The sequence below is a fragment of the Triticum aestivum genome, chromosome 7A (assembly GCF_018294505.1).
Source record: "Triticum aestivum cultivar Chinese Spring chromosome 7A, IWGSC CS RefSeq v2.1, whole genome shotgun sequence".
NCBI lineage: Eukaryota > Viridiplantae > Streptophyta > Magnoliopsida > Poales > Poaceae > Triticum > Triticum aestivum.
Genome location: NC_057812.1, coordinates 167702861 through 167720786, shown reverse-complemented (window position 1 = coordinate 167720786; position 17926 = coordinate 167702861). Strand labels below are relative to the sequence as shown.

Below are 17926 nucleotides of genomic sequence, written 5' to 3'. Positions count from 1 at the left end.
ATGTTTGGCGGTAGGGATGTTTCCTACCGCCATAAACCCTAACGATGGCAAAAAGGTCATATCTTGATTTTTTTTAACTAGAGCCAAATCTCAAATAGGTTTTAGAAAAGGGTTGCCGCCCGTTGTAACCGACGCACAGACGGGCCACCGTGGTCATAAAGACTCGACCCCTCCACCTCCCGCTGCCGGCTGCCACTGTTCACCCTATAAATAAGCCCGTCCATCGCCGCCTTCCCTCAGCCCGCCTCCCGTCCAGCTCCCATCGCGCCCCACTCACCCAGCTCGGCTTTCGAAACGTACCGAAGCTCCACCATCCTTTGCTTGCTTCCACTGGAGCGCTGCCTTGGCCCGGCGTGCTCGTGCCGCGGCGTTCGTGCGTGCTCGCGGTAGCTAGCTAGCTCGTGCGGCGCGATGGGCAGGCTGGGGTCGAAGAGGAGGGTGGGGGAGGAGACGGAGATGGAGGTGGTCGAGGAGGAGGAGAAGGAGTACGAGGTGGAGGAGGTGCGCGACCGGCTCCAGTCGTCGCGGAACAGCCGGCTGGCGCTCTTCGGCTCCGACCTCCGGCTCGGCCCGCGCCGCCGGCGCCCCCCTCGCCGCCCCGCCGTCGACGGCGAGGACGGGTTCTTCCACGACCACATCATCCTCCCCGACAACAAGTACGTAGCAGCAACAACAGCACACGCCCCACCTCCCTCCCCGGCTCTCTCCATTTTCCTTCCTGGCTTCTCGATGCTTCCGCGCGCACGCTGGCCGTCGCGCCGGCGTGTTCTGGAAGCTCGATCGGTCGTTTTGCTGTTGCTACAATTACAAACACAAGCAGTTTCTCAATAAAATAAAATAAAATAAACCCAAGCCGCAGAAGTACCAGAAATATCCTATTTTTCCCCTCGTAATTTCTGGTTTTACTCTGGCCTCATCCAATCGTTCCCGTTCCGTCCAACAGTGTGTGCATTGTTCCTGACCGCGATCCAGTCGTTTGTTGATGAGCTCGCCAGCAGGGTGCGCCGTGAGCAGGCAAGCTTGCTTCGTCGGCAGGCAGGCAGCCACATGTAGCATAGCATGTAGGTGTAGGTAGCTACAGCTACGCCGGCGTTCACGGGATCGTGTCCGGGGGCCATAGAAACCGGGATAGCAGATTGCTTTTGCTTTACTAGCTTCCCTTTTCCGCGTCCCGATTCTAGTCGGGTTAATTTTTTCAGTTCTTTTGAGCTAGAAGCATGCCTGCTCGCAGAGATCGTTTGTCTAGATAAATGCGCCGGGAAATAGACAGCACAATTTAACTTCCCCTTTTTTTTCTTTTTCCACGGCTTGATAAACTATGGCCTGATAAAAAGGAGGGATGCGATCGACATGCTGTGGTCGGAGAAAATTGATTGTCTCCTTCCATGAAAATGAAAGTGAGATACAGTTTTTTGTTTGTTTGAATATATACAAGGGTGAAATGTTGTCCCGTGAATCTGAAAAGAAGGGTGGAAGCTAGTGGCACCCTGATGAATTATCCCATGAAGACCCGGGCCCTTTCATTATCCGCTTTTAGCCCCGTACGTGGATGATATGAGAGAGTACCCAAAGCACTCCACAGAAAATCGTTTCGTGACTCTCGTCTTTCTACTACCTCTCCTTTTCTTTCCTGGTTTTCCAAAACCTTCAACTTGGGATATGTTTAGCACGGCCGGCAAGAAGAGCAGAAAATCATACAGTATATATATGGTTTATGCATCGTCCGGATGCAGAGGCCGGGGTTACATCCTTCTTTTCAAAAAATATATATGCAGGCATACACATCAGTAAAATTTTCCTAAAAGAAAAAGTATTCGGTAAATTAGCAGAGGATTTAAGCCGCGTCAACTACGTGCACATATGCATATAGCTGTTATCACCAGCTATACATACCAATCCAAGTATAGCACAGAGGTCTCTGCTTACCACAACATGACAAGTAGGCTATATATATGGCTTGCACGAGCAAGCTTCCTCCTCCGCGCCAACCAGGTGTGCGGCCGCCTGGTTCTCGCCAACGTACGTCGTGCTCCCCAAATCCCATTTCGTTTCTTGGCTGACTTGGCCAGGTCCATAGTTTGAACCGCCTAAAGCATTCATCAGGATGACCGGGTTGGTTTAGCGCCGCTAATCCGGCGGTGAGGTAGCTGGAGTCGTTATCCCGGGGGAAATATTTAAGTGGGTGTGCTTAGAGCAGCAATCAGTTCTGCGGCCATGTGTGGGATCTCTTGACAGCTAATCCATGGGCATGATGTGGACAGTGTTAGCATAATCAGACAGAATTGGTGACATCCAGTTCGTATATAAAACGTCTTAGTACATTTGTTTACAGAGCGAGTCGCATATACCGTAAGACATTTGCAATGTCTTCCCTCCTCGATGTCTTGACCTTTTTTTTTCGAGAAAGTCTCCGACTTGTCGTAACTGTGTGCTCATGACTAAAATTTTAAGTTCAGCAGGGCTATAGATTATTACAGCTGAGCGTGTACGCTCTGTGGTTATGTAAAAGTGGCACTACGAGTACATGAAAATTGCAAAATGATAATAATCTGATGATGTACTATAAAGTAAAATGGATGTGATTGTAACAGATCTTGTTAGAGATGAGGTGGCTCCGTGACAGACGCATCGTCATTTAAATTTATTTCGCGCCAAGTGGTTCCGATCGACCCAATTAGTTTACCACTAGTATGAGTACCGTTGGAGGATCGGTGCACAGGAGGAACCCACTCATGGCCGCATCACCCACCCCTGACATGCTCATGTGCATCATGGAGTATGCGTGTGATCTCACCGAAGACAACTGGCTAACACTGTGTGCACCAATCCTTAAACATCGGGCACGTTTGGCCTAATTAATGCTTTAATGCTTTTGACCTAATTTGCAAAGGCAGTGTAGTGTGTGGTTCTAGGCTTCTACAGTAGCCACTCTCCCAATCAACTTGACATTTTTCAGAGAGCAAATTGTATGATTGTCAGTCAGTAACTGTGGTAAATAAATTAAAGTCGGTTTTTATGTAATCTTTTGCTCCCTTCAACAAATCACAAATGGACATTTTACTATGGCAACAGCAGGAGGGTGTCAATTTACTGATATGTCTCCCTGCAGGTGGTATCTGCTATGGACCAAGTTCATACTGGTTTGGGCGGTGTACAGTTCCTTCTTTACGCCCTTCGAATTCGGCTTCTTCCGGGGCCTCCCCGACAAACTGTTCGTCTTGGACATAGTTGGGCAGATTGCCTTCCTCATTGATATTGTTCTCAAGTTTTTCGTGGCCTACCGCGACCCCGACACGTACCGCATCGTACGCAATCCGACCTCTATTGCCCTCCGGTAAATATTTCCTCATCTTATGCTTGAAAGTGCACTACAATAACCGGAAAATGCCCTGCATTATTATAAACCATCCGAATCATTAAAATGGTGGATCTCAAGAATGATATGCTGGACCTCTCAATTATTTTTATATTGCTGAAATGGAAGTGCTTACTGTGTTGCCTTGCTGTACTTTAACTTTTACTTCTCTCTTAATAAAGTCAGCTACGGCCTTTCGAAATGAAAATGCTTTTCCAGAAGGGCATTTGCATGTTCTACATTTAACTTTATTCTTGCAATATTATAGTAGGGCATTTGCATGTTGTACATTTAACTTTATTCTTGCAATATCATATTAAGGCTTTTGCTTTGTGTACTTTCTGGAACATGTCATGCAATAATTCAAACCTGACTTCTAACCTCTGATTTATTTGCTCACTTGATCCAGGTACTGCAAATCAAGCTTCATTTTTGATCTCCTTGGTTGCTTCCCATGGGATATTATCTACAAGGTTACCCTTTGCTAATATTTTTCATTTCTAGTTAGTTGACATGTTGAAATTTTCTGCTCACGGTTTATATCATGAACTGAAAAACAGGCTTGCGGCAGTAAAGAAGAAGTAAGATACCTATTGTGGATCCGTTTAACACGAGCTCTGAAGGTAACAGAGTTCTTCAGGGATCTGGAAAAGGATATCCGCGTGAATTATCTGTTCACAAGAATAGTGAAACTCATAGTTGTGGAGATCTACTGCACACACACAGCAGCCTGTATCTTCTATTACCTGGCCACAACGCTACCCGAGTCAATGGAAGGAAATACATGGATAGGGAGTTTGAAGTTGGGGGAGTACAGCTATGATCATTTCAGGGAGCTTGATCTTATCAAGCTTTATACCACCTCACTGTACTTTGCAATCGTCACAATGGCGACTGTTGGTAAGTTTTGGTCTCATGTTGCCTTGCCATCTCAGTTTTCTCAGAAACTTGGAATGTGTTCCGTATCCTGAAATGCTGAGACCTTTTCCCTCTGCAGGTTATGGTGACATTCATGCTGTAAATGTCAGGGAAATGATATTTGTCATGATCTATGTCTCCTTTGATATGATTCTTGGCGCTTACCTCATCGGTAACATGACTGCGCTTATCGTCAAAGGCTCGAGAACCGAGCGATTCAGGGACAAAATGAAAGAAGTCATCAGGTATATGAACAGGAATAAACTTGGGAAAGAGATAAGGGAACAGATCAAGGGGCATCTGAGGTTGCAGTATGAGAGCAGCTACACTGAAGCTTCTGTACTTCAGGATATCCCTATTTCAATTCGTGCAAAGGTAACGAGTTATATTTTGGATCTCTTCCTATCCTTCTGTGATACTGTTCTAACTTCTGAGGCTCTGATGCTAATGCTTCGCAAGTATTTATATCTTTACATGGAGTATCAACTGTGTTCTCTGTAGTGATTGATGGTAAATGTTATTGTGTCTGCAGATTTCTCAAACACTGTATAAGCCATATGTTGAAAGCACTCCACTGTTCAAAGGCTGCTCAGCAGAATTCATTCAACAGATTGTAAGTATTTCTTTCTCGGCCAAAATTATGTATGCTGATATATTGTGTAAAATAAAGTTTGAAAAATATCCCGAAGATCTCTCTAACGTGTTCTTGCTCCTGGCAGGTCATCAGACTCCAAGAAGAGTTCTTCCTACCAGGAGAGGTTATTTTGGAGCAAGGCAGTGCAGTTGATCAGATATACTTTGTCTGTCACGGTGCGCTGGTGAGTTCAGGCCTAGTGATAGTTGCCCAATTCTTTCATACATACTTTAGTAACCAGACAGGTTTGCTTATGGAGTTCCTTTTGGACCAAACTATCACTTACTGTACAATTCCTATGCTATTCAGGAAGGTGTTGGCATCGGCGAAGACGGTCAAGAGGAGACTATTTTGATGTTGGAGCCTGAGAGTTCTTTCGGAGAAATCGCTATCCTTTGCAACATCCCACAGCCATACAGTGTTCGTGTTTGTGAACTTTGCAGGCTCTTGCGGCTCGATAAGCAGTCATTCACAAACATACTGGAGATCTACTTTGTCGACGGAAGGAAAATTTTGAGCAACCTCACTGATGTACGCAACCGTAAACAATCAGCAAAACAGCCGTTACATCATAACAATCTATACTGGAGATTTTTTTTTACTGATTTGCTGCCTGCCTGTCTTTGACTGCAGAACAATGAATATGGCGGACGAGTCAAACAAATAGAATCAGATATCACATTCCACATAGGGAAGCAAGAGGCAGAGCTGACCTTGAGAGTAAACAGTGCTGCCTTTTACGGTGACCTTAATCAGCTCAAGGGTTTAATCCGGGCAGGAGCCGATCCAAAGAATACCGATTATGACGGGCGGTCTCCTTTGGTAAGGACAGCTTAGAATTTCATGTGATCAACATGAATGTTGTGTTGTACTACCTTATATTGATCATCAGTAATGTATGTCTCATGTAACCATCGTCTTCTTCACAGCATCTTGCAGCTTCCAAAGGGTACGAAGACGTTGCGCAGTTCCTCATCCACGAAGGGGCTGATATCGATCTTGCCGGTATGTCCACTCAGTTTGATGCCATCTCTGCTGCCGTTTCTCCAGGTTTCACAATGCAGTGACTGATCACACATTTTGTGCACTTGCTTTGGTTTTTGTTCGAAACCAGACAAATTTGGGAACACGCCACTGCTGGAGGCAGTGAAGCAGGGGCATGACCGGGTGGCCGCGCTGCTCTTCGGCAGAGGAGCCAAGCTGAACCTCGAGAACGCCGGCAGCCACCTCTGCATGGCGGTGTCGAAGGGGGACTCCGACTTCGTTCGGAGGGCTCTAGCCTACGGCGCTGACCCAGACTCGAAGGACTACGACCACCGCAGTCCTCTCCACATAGCCGCCGCAGATGGCCTGTACATGATGGCCAAGATGCTGGTAGACGCAGGCGCAAGCGTGTTCGCAACCGACAGGTACCAGTACCACAATCAAGCTTGAAACCACCATGTCTGCTGTCTGCAACATTGCTCATGATGGTAGAGCCTGACATTGCCATGTGTGCAGGTGGGGCACTACGCCACTGGACGAAGGGCGAAAGTCGGGTAGCAAGCCGCTGATGATGCTGCTGGAGCAGGCGAAAGCCGACGAGCTGTCCAAGTTCCCCGCCCGCGGTGAAGAAGTGAGAGGCAAGTTCAGAAGCATCACAGCCTCTGTCAGTGAAACCACCACTTGCGCAACGTTCATTTCTGACCTCTGCAAAATTTCTCCTGATCACAGATAGAATGCACCCGCGACGATGCTCCGTGTTCCCCAACCATCCGTGGGACGATGGCGCCGGGCGCAGAGAGGGGGTGACGCTGTGGATCCCACACACGATCGACGGGCTCATCAGGTCGGCGCAGGAGAAGCTGGGCTTGTCCGGCTCAGGCCTGCGCCTGCTCGGCGAGGACGGCGCGAGGGTGCAGGAGGTTGACATGGTCCATGATGGCCAGAAGCTCTATCTGGTCGGAGGCGATGACCGCACGGGGCAGAGCGAGTAGAAGGCGTGCTATGGAACGGAATAAGAAGAATAGTCATGTTCTTCCAGCAAAATTTTGCTGATCTCTTTTTCCTGCCGGGTATTTATGTAGTGTAGGATTAGCCTCCCATGATTTGCGAGCCTTTTTCGCGTGCCGATTGTTGTACCCATAGGTAGATAAGAAAGAAGGCGAGCCCTTCTCTCCACGATGTACAGATTGTGATGATGGAAATGAGATGTAAATGGAAATGAAATGTGCCAAACAAAGTCCATCCGGAAGTGTGAGAAATTCTTCTGTACTCTCAAGAGAACCCTCGTGTTAGCTAGCATTTTCGAAGAACTCTTTATGGAGATTCTTTGGAACTGTGGGAACACATCAAAGAAATTTTCTCAACTGTGATTATGAATAGGGACAGAGATAGAATTTTCTGGACTCTAGATAAAAAGGGGATTTACACTGTTAAATCATACTACAGGTTCCTGATTGAAAATGGGGTGAAATACCCGCATAAATTCCTGTGGAAGACTAAGATGCCACCCAGGGTGAAAGTTTTTTTATGGTTGGGTTTGCGCAATAGCATTTTGACTAGGGATAATTTGCTTCGTAGAGGGTGGGCAGGAGATAAGACTTGCCACTTCTGAATGCAGAATGAGAGCGTAGCTCATTTGTTTCTGAAATGTTCCATGGCGAAAATGATGTGGAATATTATCCAATGCGCTTTTGATTTGAAACAGGTACCTGGCCCTATACAAGACCTGTTTGGGGTCTGGCTGAAACAGTTTGATAAAAATGAGAAATCTCTGGTGACTGTGGGCATTGTGGCGGTTTTCTGGACCATTTGGAAAGTGAGAAATAGTGTAGTTTTTGATAGAAACAAGGTCTCTGACCCTTGTACAAACCTGATGGTTAAAATGTTGCATGACTGGCTCATTTTGCAGGTAAACCCAAGAAGACGAAGAATAATGATGGAGGGTGTAAGAAGAGTTGAGCAGATTTCAGGAGAAATTTTCGGAGCAACCTTGGGGTGGAGGGTGACGGACAGAATCACTGCCGCGTGACCTGTTTTGCTGGTCCTGCCTTGCAGCTTCATGCTCTGGAACAATTCCCTGTCTTGCTCCTGCTCGATTATCGCCTCTGTCCGTGTTTTAGTTGAACTTGTCTTTCGGATCTAGACTTATGTGTTAGATATTTTGTGATGTTTGTTCCTTTGTTCTAGAGAGCCCGGCTTGTGGGATTTCTCGGGATGGTTTGCGTCTGTGTGTGTGCTCTAGACCTAGTTCCTTTTGCGGGCTGGGAGGTTGCATCCCTGAGAAGTGGGTGGGTGGGTGGGTGCTACTCCCTCCGTTCCGAATTACTTGTCTTAGATTTGTCTAGATACGGAACTATCTAGATAGTTCCGTATCTAGACAAATCTAAGACAAGTAATTCGGAACGGAGGGAGTAGTTCCTTGCGTCGTCTTCAGAAGTGCGCATCGTGGGATATGCTGATGTGGTGTACGTCCGCAGTGTTATCTGTAATCGGTCTGGTAGTCTGTAAGAGCAACTTCAATGGGGCGATCTATTTCGTCTGCCCACGTCTGTTTGGATCGGCGCGGACAAAAGTGACGGCCCAACGCGCCGACTAAAACGGATGCGCGTCCATTTTTCATCCGCGGGCGACCCATACCAGGTTCAATTTTGAGCCGGATTTGCGTCGGCGCGGACACGAGACGGACGCGCGTGCGCACCTACTCCTCTCCCCGGGCCCGCCTGTCGGTGGCAGCCACCACCATTTCCCCCAAAAACGCTCCCGCCCGCGCGCGCCCCCGCCCCCCAACCAGCCATGAAGGACGCCATCGACCTCGATCTCGACCTCGACGCCGCCGCCGGCCTCGCCTCCCTCGCCTCGTCTGGTGCCGTCGCCCCCTCCGGGAAAGGCAAGCCTCGTGCCCCGCGCAAGACCACCGCCGTGACCAAGCCGAAGAAGGCACTGACGCCCGAACAGCGGGCAAGGGAGTCGGCCAAGAGGAAGGGCCGGAGGCACGACGCAGACGCGAGGGGTGAGGCCGCTGCGCAGGCCGCCGCTGTCGCCGCCGCGCAGCAGGAGTTCACCAACGCCCGCGTCGCCGCGGCAACGAGGAAGGTGCTCTACATGCTTGGGGTAAACCCTAGCCAGCACAGCCTCGTCCAAGCCGTTGTCGCCGCGCCCAGCACCGGCTCGTCGGCGTTTCCTCGGATGGTGATGCCCGACTCACCCCGCGCATCGGCTTGCAACCCGGTCCCCGGCTTCCACGTCTACCCGCAGGCCTCCCGCCTCTCCGGGGAGTGCTCACCCGACGTGAGCGTGGTCGTGCCTTCCACGCCCGCGCCCGCGCCCATCGACCACAACGCCACCCCGGTGGTCAGTGGCTCGTCGTCCGGCGGCACAAGGAAACGCGCGTGACAGACGCCGGCCGGCGATCTCCCGGACGCCCGTAACCTGTTCGAGGAAATGTCGTCCGCCATCGACGAGGACTACATGCAACACCTTATCTTCAAGGGTGGTGCGTCGGGCGCTGGCTACGATCCCGAGGAGACGCAAAGCCAGGACGGCCGCAGGGCGTTCACGCCGGCCGCTGGCTATGATCCCGATCAGGCAGCCTTCATGCGTGATCAGGTCGGCATCGACCTGGACGGCTTCCCCCTCGACCACGAGTTCCCGGAGGACTATGTGCTAGAGGAAGAGGACGAGTGCGACATCGAAGTGGAGCCTTTGTTCGAGGACGAGCTCGCCAACCAAACCGTTGGTCCTAAGCCGAAGCGCAAGAGCGAGCGCACGAAGGCGTACATAGCTGCCGAGGACAAGCTTCTTTGCGAGTGTTGGCGAGACATTGGACAAGACCCAAAGACGGGCGCCAAGCAAAAGCATTCGACCTTTTGGACTCGTGTGCACCGTGAGTTTCATGAGCGCAAGAAGTTTCCACCTTACCAATTTATGAGCACGCGCGGGTGGGTCTCCATTTCCAAGCGGTGGAGGGTGATCCAACAAGAGTGCAACAAGTTTTGCGCCACCCTTGAGAGCGTCAAGGCCCACCCTGTGAGCGGCATCGGCGTGCAAGACATGGTATGCTAGCAAGCCGCCCTCTTTTGTGCCATCAAGATCACTTGCTCATATGCTTGCATGAAAACATTTTATAGGCATTTCAAGCTTTGGAGGCATTCAAGGTTCAACACAATGGCAAGTGCTTCAACCTCTACCATTGCTATCGGGTCATCAAGGACGAAGAGAAGTTCAAGGCACAATATGCCGCGCTCAAGGCACGTGGGGGGAAGGGCGTCGTGGAGGATGTTGGGGAGGGCGAGCCGGCACGACCGCGGGGGAAGACCAACTCCAAGAAGGAGGACAAGCGAGATGCGGCCACCAACGCCTTGATCGCAAGCGTGGACGGCATGATGAATAAGGACTCAAGGGAGGAGGAGCGCCAGCGTTTCAAGGCGGAGCAAATGGATGCTTTCATGGAGATCCAAAGGAGAAGGCTTGATCTTGACGCCGAGAAGCAAGCCAAGATGTTCGAGCTCGAGGCGGAGAAGCAAGCCAAGATGCTAGAGATCGAGGCCGCCAACGCCAAGACAAAGGCGAAAGAAGTGGCTCTTGCAAGCATGATGACCGGGGTGGAGATCATGAAGGTGGATCTCAACGCCTTGTCGCCAAGGAAGAGGCCGTGGTTCGAGAAGATGCAGGCCGACATGCTCAAGTTCGACGACGAGTGATCTATGGCGTCGAGGGGCCATCTTTTTTGTATGCCGGCAGGTGTGCCGGCATGACCATGGGAGCTACGATGGCGTGGTCGAACTCAAGTCTCACTATTTTTTGTGTGCTGGCATATGTGTCGGCCGGCTGGCGAGTGCGCCAGCATGAACTGTGGTGTTTTCTGAAGCTGACATTGTATGTCGGCGCTGGCATGGTGCCGGCATGAGACATGGCCGCTGGCATGATCGGCCGCGGGCCTTTTTTATTTAGAGGTTGAATGCGGACATGAAATGCAAAACTGGACGGGCGGCGGGCGGATGGCCGACCCAAACGGATAAAAAGCGGATAAATACGTCGTCTGTTTGGGTCGTCCCATTGGAGTTGCTCTAAGACTTGTGATTTCTGGTAATGAAAATCGGAGAGGAATTTCCTTTTTCTTCTGCCTTCCTTCCCTTCCTCTCCATGTGCTTTGTGCAGCACGCGTTTGGACAATTCTCTGCATAGTGCGCGACAGCAGAGGTGATGGGCCTGAAAGATCCGGATCAAGGAAATCGGTGATAACACCAGCGATTTGGACTGGTCCATATCCAGCGTCCACAGAAACTTAGCCGGTGCTGCAGGGACTCGAGTCGAGCGAGCTCACCAGTCAGTACTACTCAATTGTCACTACTCCCTGCCCTGGTCTAGTATTCGGCGATGCGTTACCCAGCAACCGGTGCGACCGGTCGGAATGGCGACGCCTCAATCAAAAGACTAAACAGCTGCTAGCGCCGTCGCTGTGCAGTCCCTCCCTTCCGTTGCAACTGGCCGGCCGACTGACGTCAGGCGCCTCGTGCCGACCTGAGGGAGGCCGTCGTCTTCTCAGTAGCCCGCGCCACGTTTCACCATCGCCACTATAAAGCAAGTAGCCTTCTCCTCCCTCCCGCCCCCCAGCTCAACTTTTTTTTCCTTCGAGCCATCCGCACCCAGCTCCACTTCAGAATCCAAGCTCCACCGCCACCTTTCCGCTGCCACTGCGCGTGGGGAGGCCGTTGCCGCCGCGGCGTGCCGATGGCGAGGGGGGCGAGGTCGAGGAGGACGCCGGCGGGGGAGGAGGACGCGGAGAAGGAGTACGAGGTGGACGTGGAGCCCGACCGGTGGAAGTCGTCGTCGTCGCGGAACAGCCGGCTCGAGCTCATGGGCCGCCTCCCCCCGCTCCGCCGCCTAAGCCGCATCCCGGGAGCCGCAGACGCCGACGCCGGGGGCGGGTTCCTCCGCGGCCTCGTCATCCACCCCGACAACAAGTACGTATCGTATCGCTGCCATACGGACACGTCCACCTTCCTCTGCTGCCATACAAACTGAACATACTAGTACCGGCGTACTTCACTCTGTATTCACCGTTGCCATCTCTGAAACCTGAGTTTAGTGTGGTTGATTTCGGAGTTAGAGCTGCAGTGCTTGCAAGGCTGCTGAGGTCACATGATACTTCTACTGATGGATAACTGCAAAATGAAATATAATCACCACACAAAACAAACGTAATCAGGAATTTAGATGAAAGAGATGATGATTTTTTTAAAATAACATCCTTTACAAGAGAAAAAGATGGGGGAAAGCATGTGACATACTGACGAGGCATTGTTGATCGGAGGAAGATGAACCAGATAATGAAATCGAACAATGTCTTTAAAACAAAAGGGAGAAACAACTTCGATCTGATTGTGCGCCCAAGCCCTATGCATATTACTGCCCTCGACCATTTCATTGTTTTTGTCTCCTAAAAAAAACCAAGAACACATACACGCGAGCATTCACGCGGCGCCTCTCAAAATTGGAGTCCTGGACAAATCAAGATTGAACAAACCCATAGTGCCTCGCTATCGACTGGTACATTGCCTAGCACTGGAGGAATAATCCATCATACCACTGAAAGAAAATACACCTTGGTGAGACACGTCGCCACAAAACTGGGTTTGATCCGTGGTGGCCTGAGGGCACAACCGCCACCACTAACCACCCAAGCCATATGCTTGGTTCTCGACCAATTCATCGTTTGCTTCTCTCTTTCCTGCATAAAGACTCAAAACAAGCCAGAAATCGCCACGTCTATCGTCATCTCCACTTTCTTTTTCTCTTCAGCAAGCATCAACCTATTTTAATCTGCCATCCAACCTGGGATACTTTTTGACATGTTACATCAACAGATGAACATGTGGTCTAACAACCTGCATGCTCATGTAGCTGTTACGCAGCAACACAATATATAATGGTAGAACCCCATCTGCTTACGACGATATGTCAACTAAACTTAAACTAATAAGCTAACACCAGTAACTTGCCTCCACAATGCCAACCAGGTGTATGGCTACTGCAGTTCAGAGTGTTTCTTTATGATGTCGCTCTGCACTCCAAATTTGATTTGGGTACTTGACAGTTTAGATTGCTGGCTTCAAGGGCCTAAAGTACCAGGCTGGCAGCCGCTAATTTGGGTGTAGTTAAAGTAATTTTCTTGAGGAATATTTAAGCTGTTGCGTAGGCCCTGTAGAGTATATCAAAATGTAAAACATTCAGCATGACTTTGCTTCTTAGCCTTGCCCCGGGTGACTGTGACAGATTTTGTTGGAGATAAACTCTGCTGTGCCCAGCAATGCTTTAAACAGAGGGCTCATTTGGCCTAGCAACTTCATTTTCACCTAGTTAAGAAAAGCTTTGTGTGTGTGTGTGTGTGTGTGTGGCTCTTGCTAATTTGACAACCAAAATCAAACTTCATAGCCAACAAATTACATGACTGTAAATTAACAAATTAAAGTTGAATGTTTTGTAAGCTTGGTGCTCAACTGCTCACCCATATTTAAATAAATGCTAGAATTACACTCTTTTGACATAAGCCATGTTAAAGGAATAATGGGTGTGCTAATTAATTGATTTGTGTCCTGCAGGTTGTACCGGTCATGGACTAGGTTCATAGTGGGTTGGGCAGTGTACAGTTCCTTCCTTACACCCTTCGAATTTGGATTCTTCAGGGGACTCCCTAAGAAATTGTTCTTCTTGGACATAGTTGGTCAGGTTGCCTTCCTTGTTGATATTGTCCTGAAGTTTCTTGTGGCCTACCGTGACCCTGACACATACCGCATCGTATACAATCCAAACTCTATAGCCCTCCGGTAATATTCACTTATCCCATGCTTTACCAGTACAACTAAAATAATTAGAAGTTGCACTGCATGATTGCCTTATATTCGCATGATATCCTTTCGATTAATTCCACCAGTTTGTACTTTGTGGAATACGTTATTTGGTAACTCAAATGCGGACGAAGCATGCTTTATGTGCTCTATACACCCAGGTATTGCAAATCAAGCTTCATTTTTGATCTCCTTGGTTGCTTTCCATGGGATGCTATCTACAAGGTAACACACAATTTATGACGCGTTAATGTTTAGCCTGTCTGCTTTTGTTTTCATATGATGAACTGTATACAGGCTTCTGGCCATAAAGAAGAACTGAGATACCTACTATGGATTCGCTTAACACGAGTGCTGAAGGTCAGGGAATTCTTCACAGAATTGGAAAAGGACATCCGTGTGAATTACCTGTTCACAAGAATAGTAAAACTCATAGTTGTGGAGCTCTATTGTACACACACAGCAGCTTGTATCTTCTATTACCTGGCAACAACACTTCCTGAATCAATGGAGGGATATACATGGATCGGGAGCTTGCAGCTAGGAGACTATAGCTATTCCCATTTCAGGGAGATTGATCTTGCCACGCGTTATGTTACATCAATGTACTTTGCCATTGTCACCATGGCAACTGTTGGTAAGTTTTGTTCTCATGTTTCAACAAATAGTTTTGCTTTCCATAACTACTTATTTTAGCCTATATAGTATTTTAAGATGATGATATGGTCTTATTTTTCCTCTGCAGGCTACGGTGACATTCATGCTATAAATGTTAGGGAAATGATATTTGTCATGATTTATGTTTCCTTTGATATGGTTCTTGGTGCTTACCTTATCGGTAACATGACTGCAATGATTGTGAAAGGCTCGGCAACCGAGCGATTCAGGGATAAAATGAAAGAAGTTATCAGGTATATGAACAGAAATAGACTTGGAAAGGACATCAGAGAACAGATCAAGGGGCATTTGAGGTTGCAGTATGAGAGCAGCTGCACTGAAGCCTCTGTACTTCGGGACATTCCTGTTTCTATTCGTGCAAAGGTGATAATAGTTATAATTTGGAGATCTTGCCATTCTTCAGTGATGTAGTTTTAAGACTGTCCTCTCTACAATAGTCAGCTTGCAGTTGGAAGTCTTGTGTCTTCAACAAGGCACATCAAATATGTTCTTGTCTGTTGTGAGTCTTTGACTGATAATATATTTTGTATTTGCAGATTTCTCAAACACTGTACATGCCATACATTGAAAGGACTCCATTGTTCAAAGGATGTTCGGAAGAATTCCTTCAACAGATTGTGCGCGCTGTTTTCACTCTGACAAACTATGCATGTTGACCTGGTGTATAAAGTTGAAGAAGTTCCCAAGATTTTTTAATGTGGCTTTGCTCCTTGCAGGTGATTAGGCTGCAAGAAGAGTTCTTCTTACCAGAAGAAGTTATTTTGGAGCAAGGGAGTGCGGTTGACCAGTTATACTTTGTCTGTCAGGGTGCACTGGTTAGTTCAATCCTTAAACAATAATCAAAGCCTAAACCAAATTGGTTAATTATCGAATCATTTGGTTTTCATATGTGTTTACTATTGTGTGTCTTTCCGTAATATACTGGTTATTGTTAAATTCCTTCTGGCGGTTCCACATTTTTATATCTAAGAGTGTGAGTTCCCTAAGCATGGGCGCAAATCTCAGAGCATGAATTCCGACGAATACTAATGGGGTATAGCTACAGAGTGTACACAATCCACAAATATATTACCCACAAATTTTGTGCCGTTGTATATACTCTCAATATTAACATTGTATTCACATATTTTTTGGCACCGCTTGTTTATCTTTGTATTTATAAATGTACTGTCGATTGTGAAAGAAATTCTCTACGTACAATTGTATCATAATAACGCACATGCACCACAACTAAGTTGTTCTTTTCGGGTACATTTCTAATGCCACAAATTGTGTCCCAAGCTAATGGTGCAGTCATTCCTAGCTGAAATTTGACCTTACAACTAGTTATTATCCATCTTAGACAACATATATTCTTCCGTTCAGGAAGGTGCTGCCGTTGGCGAAGATGGTCAAGAGACTATTCTTATGTTGGAGCAAGGGAATTCTTTTGGAGAAATTGCTATTCTCTGCAACATTCCACAGCCCTACACTGTTCGTGTTTGCGAACTTTGCAGGCTCTTACGGTTGGATAAAGAATCCTTCGCGCACATATTGGAGATTTATTTCACTGATGGAAGAAAACTTTTGAGCAATCTTACCGAGGTACACAGTAGAAACAACCAACATGCCATTAATTATTTCATCTAAGTCCAGTATTCATAGATGCTGCATCTTTTTTCTTGATGTGCTATCTCCGACTGCAGAGCGATGAATACGGCAAACGGGTTAAACACATAGAATCAGATATCACTTTCCATATAGGAAAGCAAGAGGAAGAGCTTACCTTAAGAGTTAATAACGCCGCTTTTTATGGCGACCTTCATCAGTTGACTGGCTTAATCCGGGCTGGAGCCAATCCAAAGAATAGTGATTATGATGGGCGGTCTCCTTTGGTACAAATTACTAAGATTTGGTTATATGGTTCTTATCTAATTCAAAACATTTGAACCCTCCATGATGAATATTCCATGCCTGATGTAACCAGCATCTTCATCGCAGCATCTTGCAGCTTCCAGAGGGTATGAAGATATTGTGCAGTTCCTTATCCATCAAGGGGCTGATATCAATCTGACTGGTATGCTCACTCGTCGAAATGCATCCTTGCAGCAATTTTCCAGCTTCTTGCATATAAACTTGTATAGTTATGTGATCACACTTTTATGCACTTAATGTTGCTCGATAGCAGATAAATTTGGGAACACGCCCTTACTAGAGGCGGTGAGGCAGGGGCATGATAGAGTGGCCACATTACTCTTCAGCAAAGGAGCCAAGCTGAACCTCGAGAATGCCGGTAGCCATCTCTGCATAGCAGTATCGAAGGGAGACTCTGATTTCATTCGGGGGGCTCTAGCTTATGGTGCTGACCCAAACTCGAAAGACTACGACCACCGCAATCCTCTCCACATAGCTGCTGCAGAGGGCTTGTATATTATGGCGAAGTTGCTGGTAGAAGCTGGCGCAAGTGTGCTTGCAACAGACAGGTACCACCAAATAATACTTCATCTTTTATCTGTGCCATCAATCTTGAAGCCACTTAGAGTGTAATACTTTTGCTAAAGAAGTACTCTGTTTGTAACTTTGAAGGCATGCTTGAGCTTGACATTGCCAATTATGCAGACGCGGTACTACTCCTCTGGATGAAGGACACAAGTCCGGGAGTAAGCCACTTATAATGCTGCTTGAACAGGCGAAAGCCGACGAGCTCTCCAAGTTCCCCACACGAGGCGAAGAAGTGAGAGGCAAGTTCAGAAGCTCGCACCTCTGCGAAAATCACGTGCACATTGTTCATTTATGACAAAAAGAACTTCTGTTGGCAGATAAGATGCATACACGACGATGCTCCGTGTTCCCTTACCATCCATGGGATACTGATGCCAAGCGAAAGGAGGGGGTGATGTTGTGGATTCCTCACACTATCAATGAACTCATCGGGTCAGCCCAGGAGAAGCTGGGTTTGTCCAGCTCATGCATGCGCTTGCTCTGTCAGGATGGCGCGACGGTCCAGGATGTGGACATGGTCAATGACGGGCAGAAGCTCTATCTGGTTGGAGACAAGGACATGGGTGACAGCGAGTAGAAGGTGCACCAATCGCTGAAATAAGAATAATCATATTGTGTTGCATCAAAATTTGTTGTTGTTTTTTGGGTCAGGTATTTCTGAAAGAGTAGCCTATTTCCACCCTACCTTTTCTGGTATGCTGGCTGGGTGCTGTGCTGTACATAGATATATAAGCAAGGGAATGGCTGGACTGATTCTCGATGTTGTACAAATTATAGTTGAATGGAAATAAAATGTGTAGCTGAAATGAATTGCGCATCAAGATGTCCACAAATTGGTTCCACTCTAAAGTTGAGCTAGTGTTTTGTACTACAATGAGTAAGTGGAAGGACCAAAATATTTTCAGCTAAAATGTAAAATGGAAGTTGGATGTGGATAAATATCTCCACAAAAAAAGGGAAATGTTTATTGTGCACAATTAAGAGAAGAGGACCATGGAGCGTACAAGAGCAAAAATGTTGGGCATGGAA

General features: G+C 47.7%; 2 protein-coding genes across 3 annotated transcripts; both read left to right on the top strand.

The window, feature by feature from the left end:
• Positions 1-209: 209 nt before the first annotated feature.
• Positions 210-7140, top strand: LOC123149652 (potassium channel KOR1). The gene is made up of 13 exons (XM_044569353.1): positions 210-656; positions 3110-3334; positions 3765-3828; positions 3916-4255; positions 4353-4648; positions 4806-4886; positions 4993-5091; positions 5217-5438; positions 5541-5729; positions 5837-5912; positions 6022-6316; positions 6408-6529; positions 6621-7140. The coding sequence occupies exons 1-13, from the start codon at positions 412-414 to the stop codon at positions 6881-6883; spliced, it is 2517 nt and encodes an 838-aa protein (XP_044425288.1). The 5' UTR covers positions 210-411; the 3' UTR covers positions 6884-7140.
• A 3853-nt stretch (positions 7141-10993) lies between these two features.
• LOC123149653 (potassium channel KOR1) lies at positions 10994-17707 on the top strand. Of its 2 annotated transcripts, none has more exons than XM_044569354.1 (13): positions 10994-11854; positions 13493-13717; positions 13900-13963; positions 14036-14375; positions 14484-14779; positions 14953-15033; positions 15133-15231; positions 15782-16000; positions 16102-16290; positions 16397-16472; positions 16581-16878; positions 17015-17136; positions 17215-17707. In XM_044569354.1, exons 1-13 carry the CDS (start codon positions 11622-11624, stop codon positions 17472-17474), a joined length of 2502 nt encoding a protein of 833 aa, XP_044425289.1. In that variant the 5' UTR covers positions 10994-11621; the 3' UTR covers positions 17475-17707. The 2 variants fall into 2 exon arrangements, with proteins under 2 accessions (XP_044425289.1, XP_044425290.1); XM_044569355.1 differs by having other exon boundaries at positions 11029-11854; positions 16584-16878.
• Positions 17708-17926: the final 219 nt, after the last annotated feature.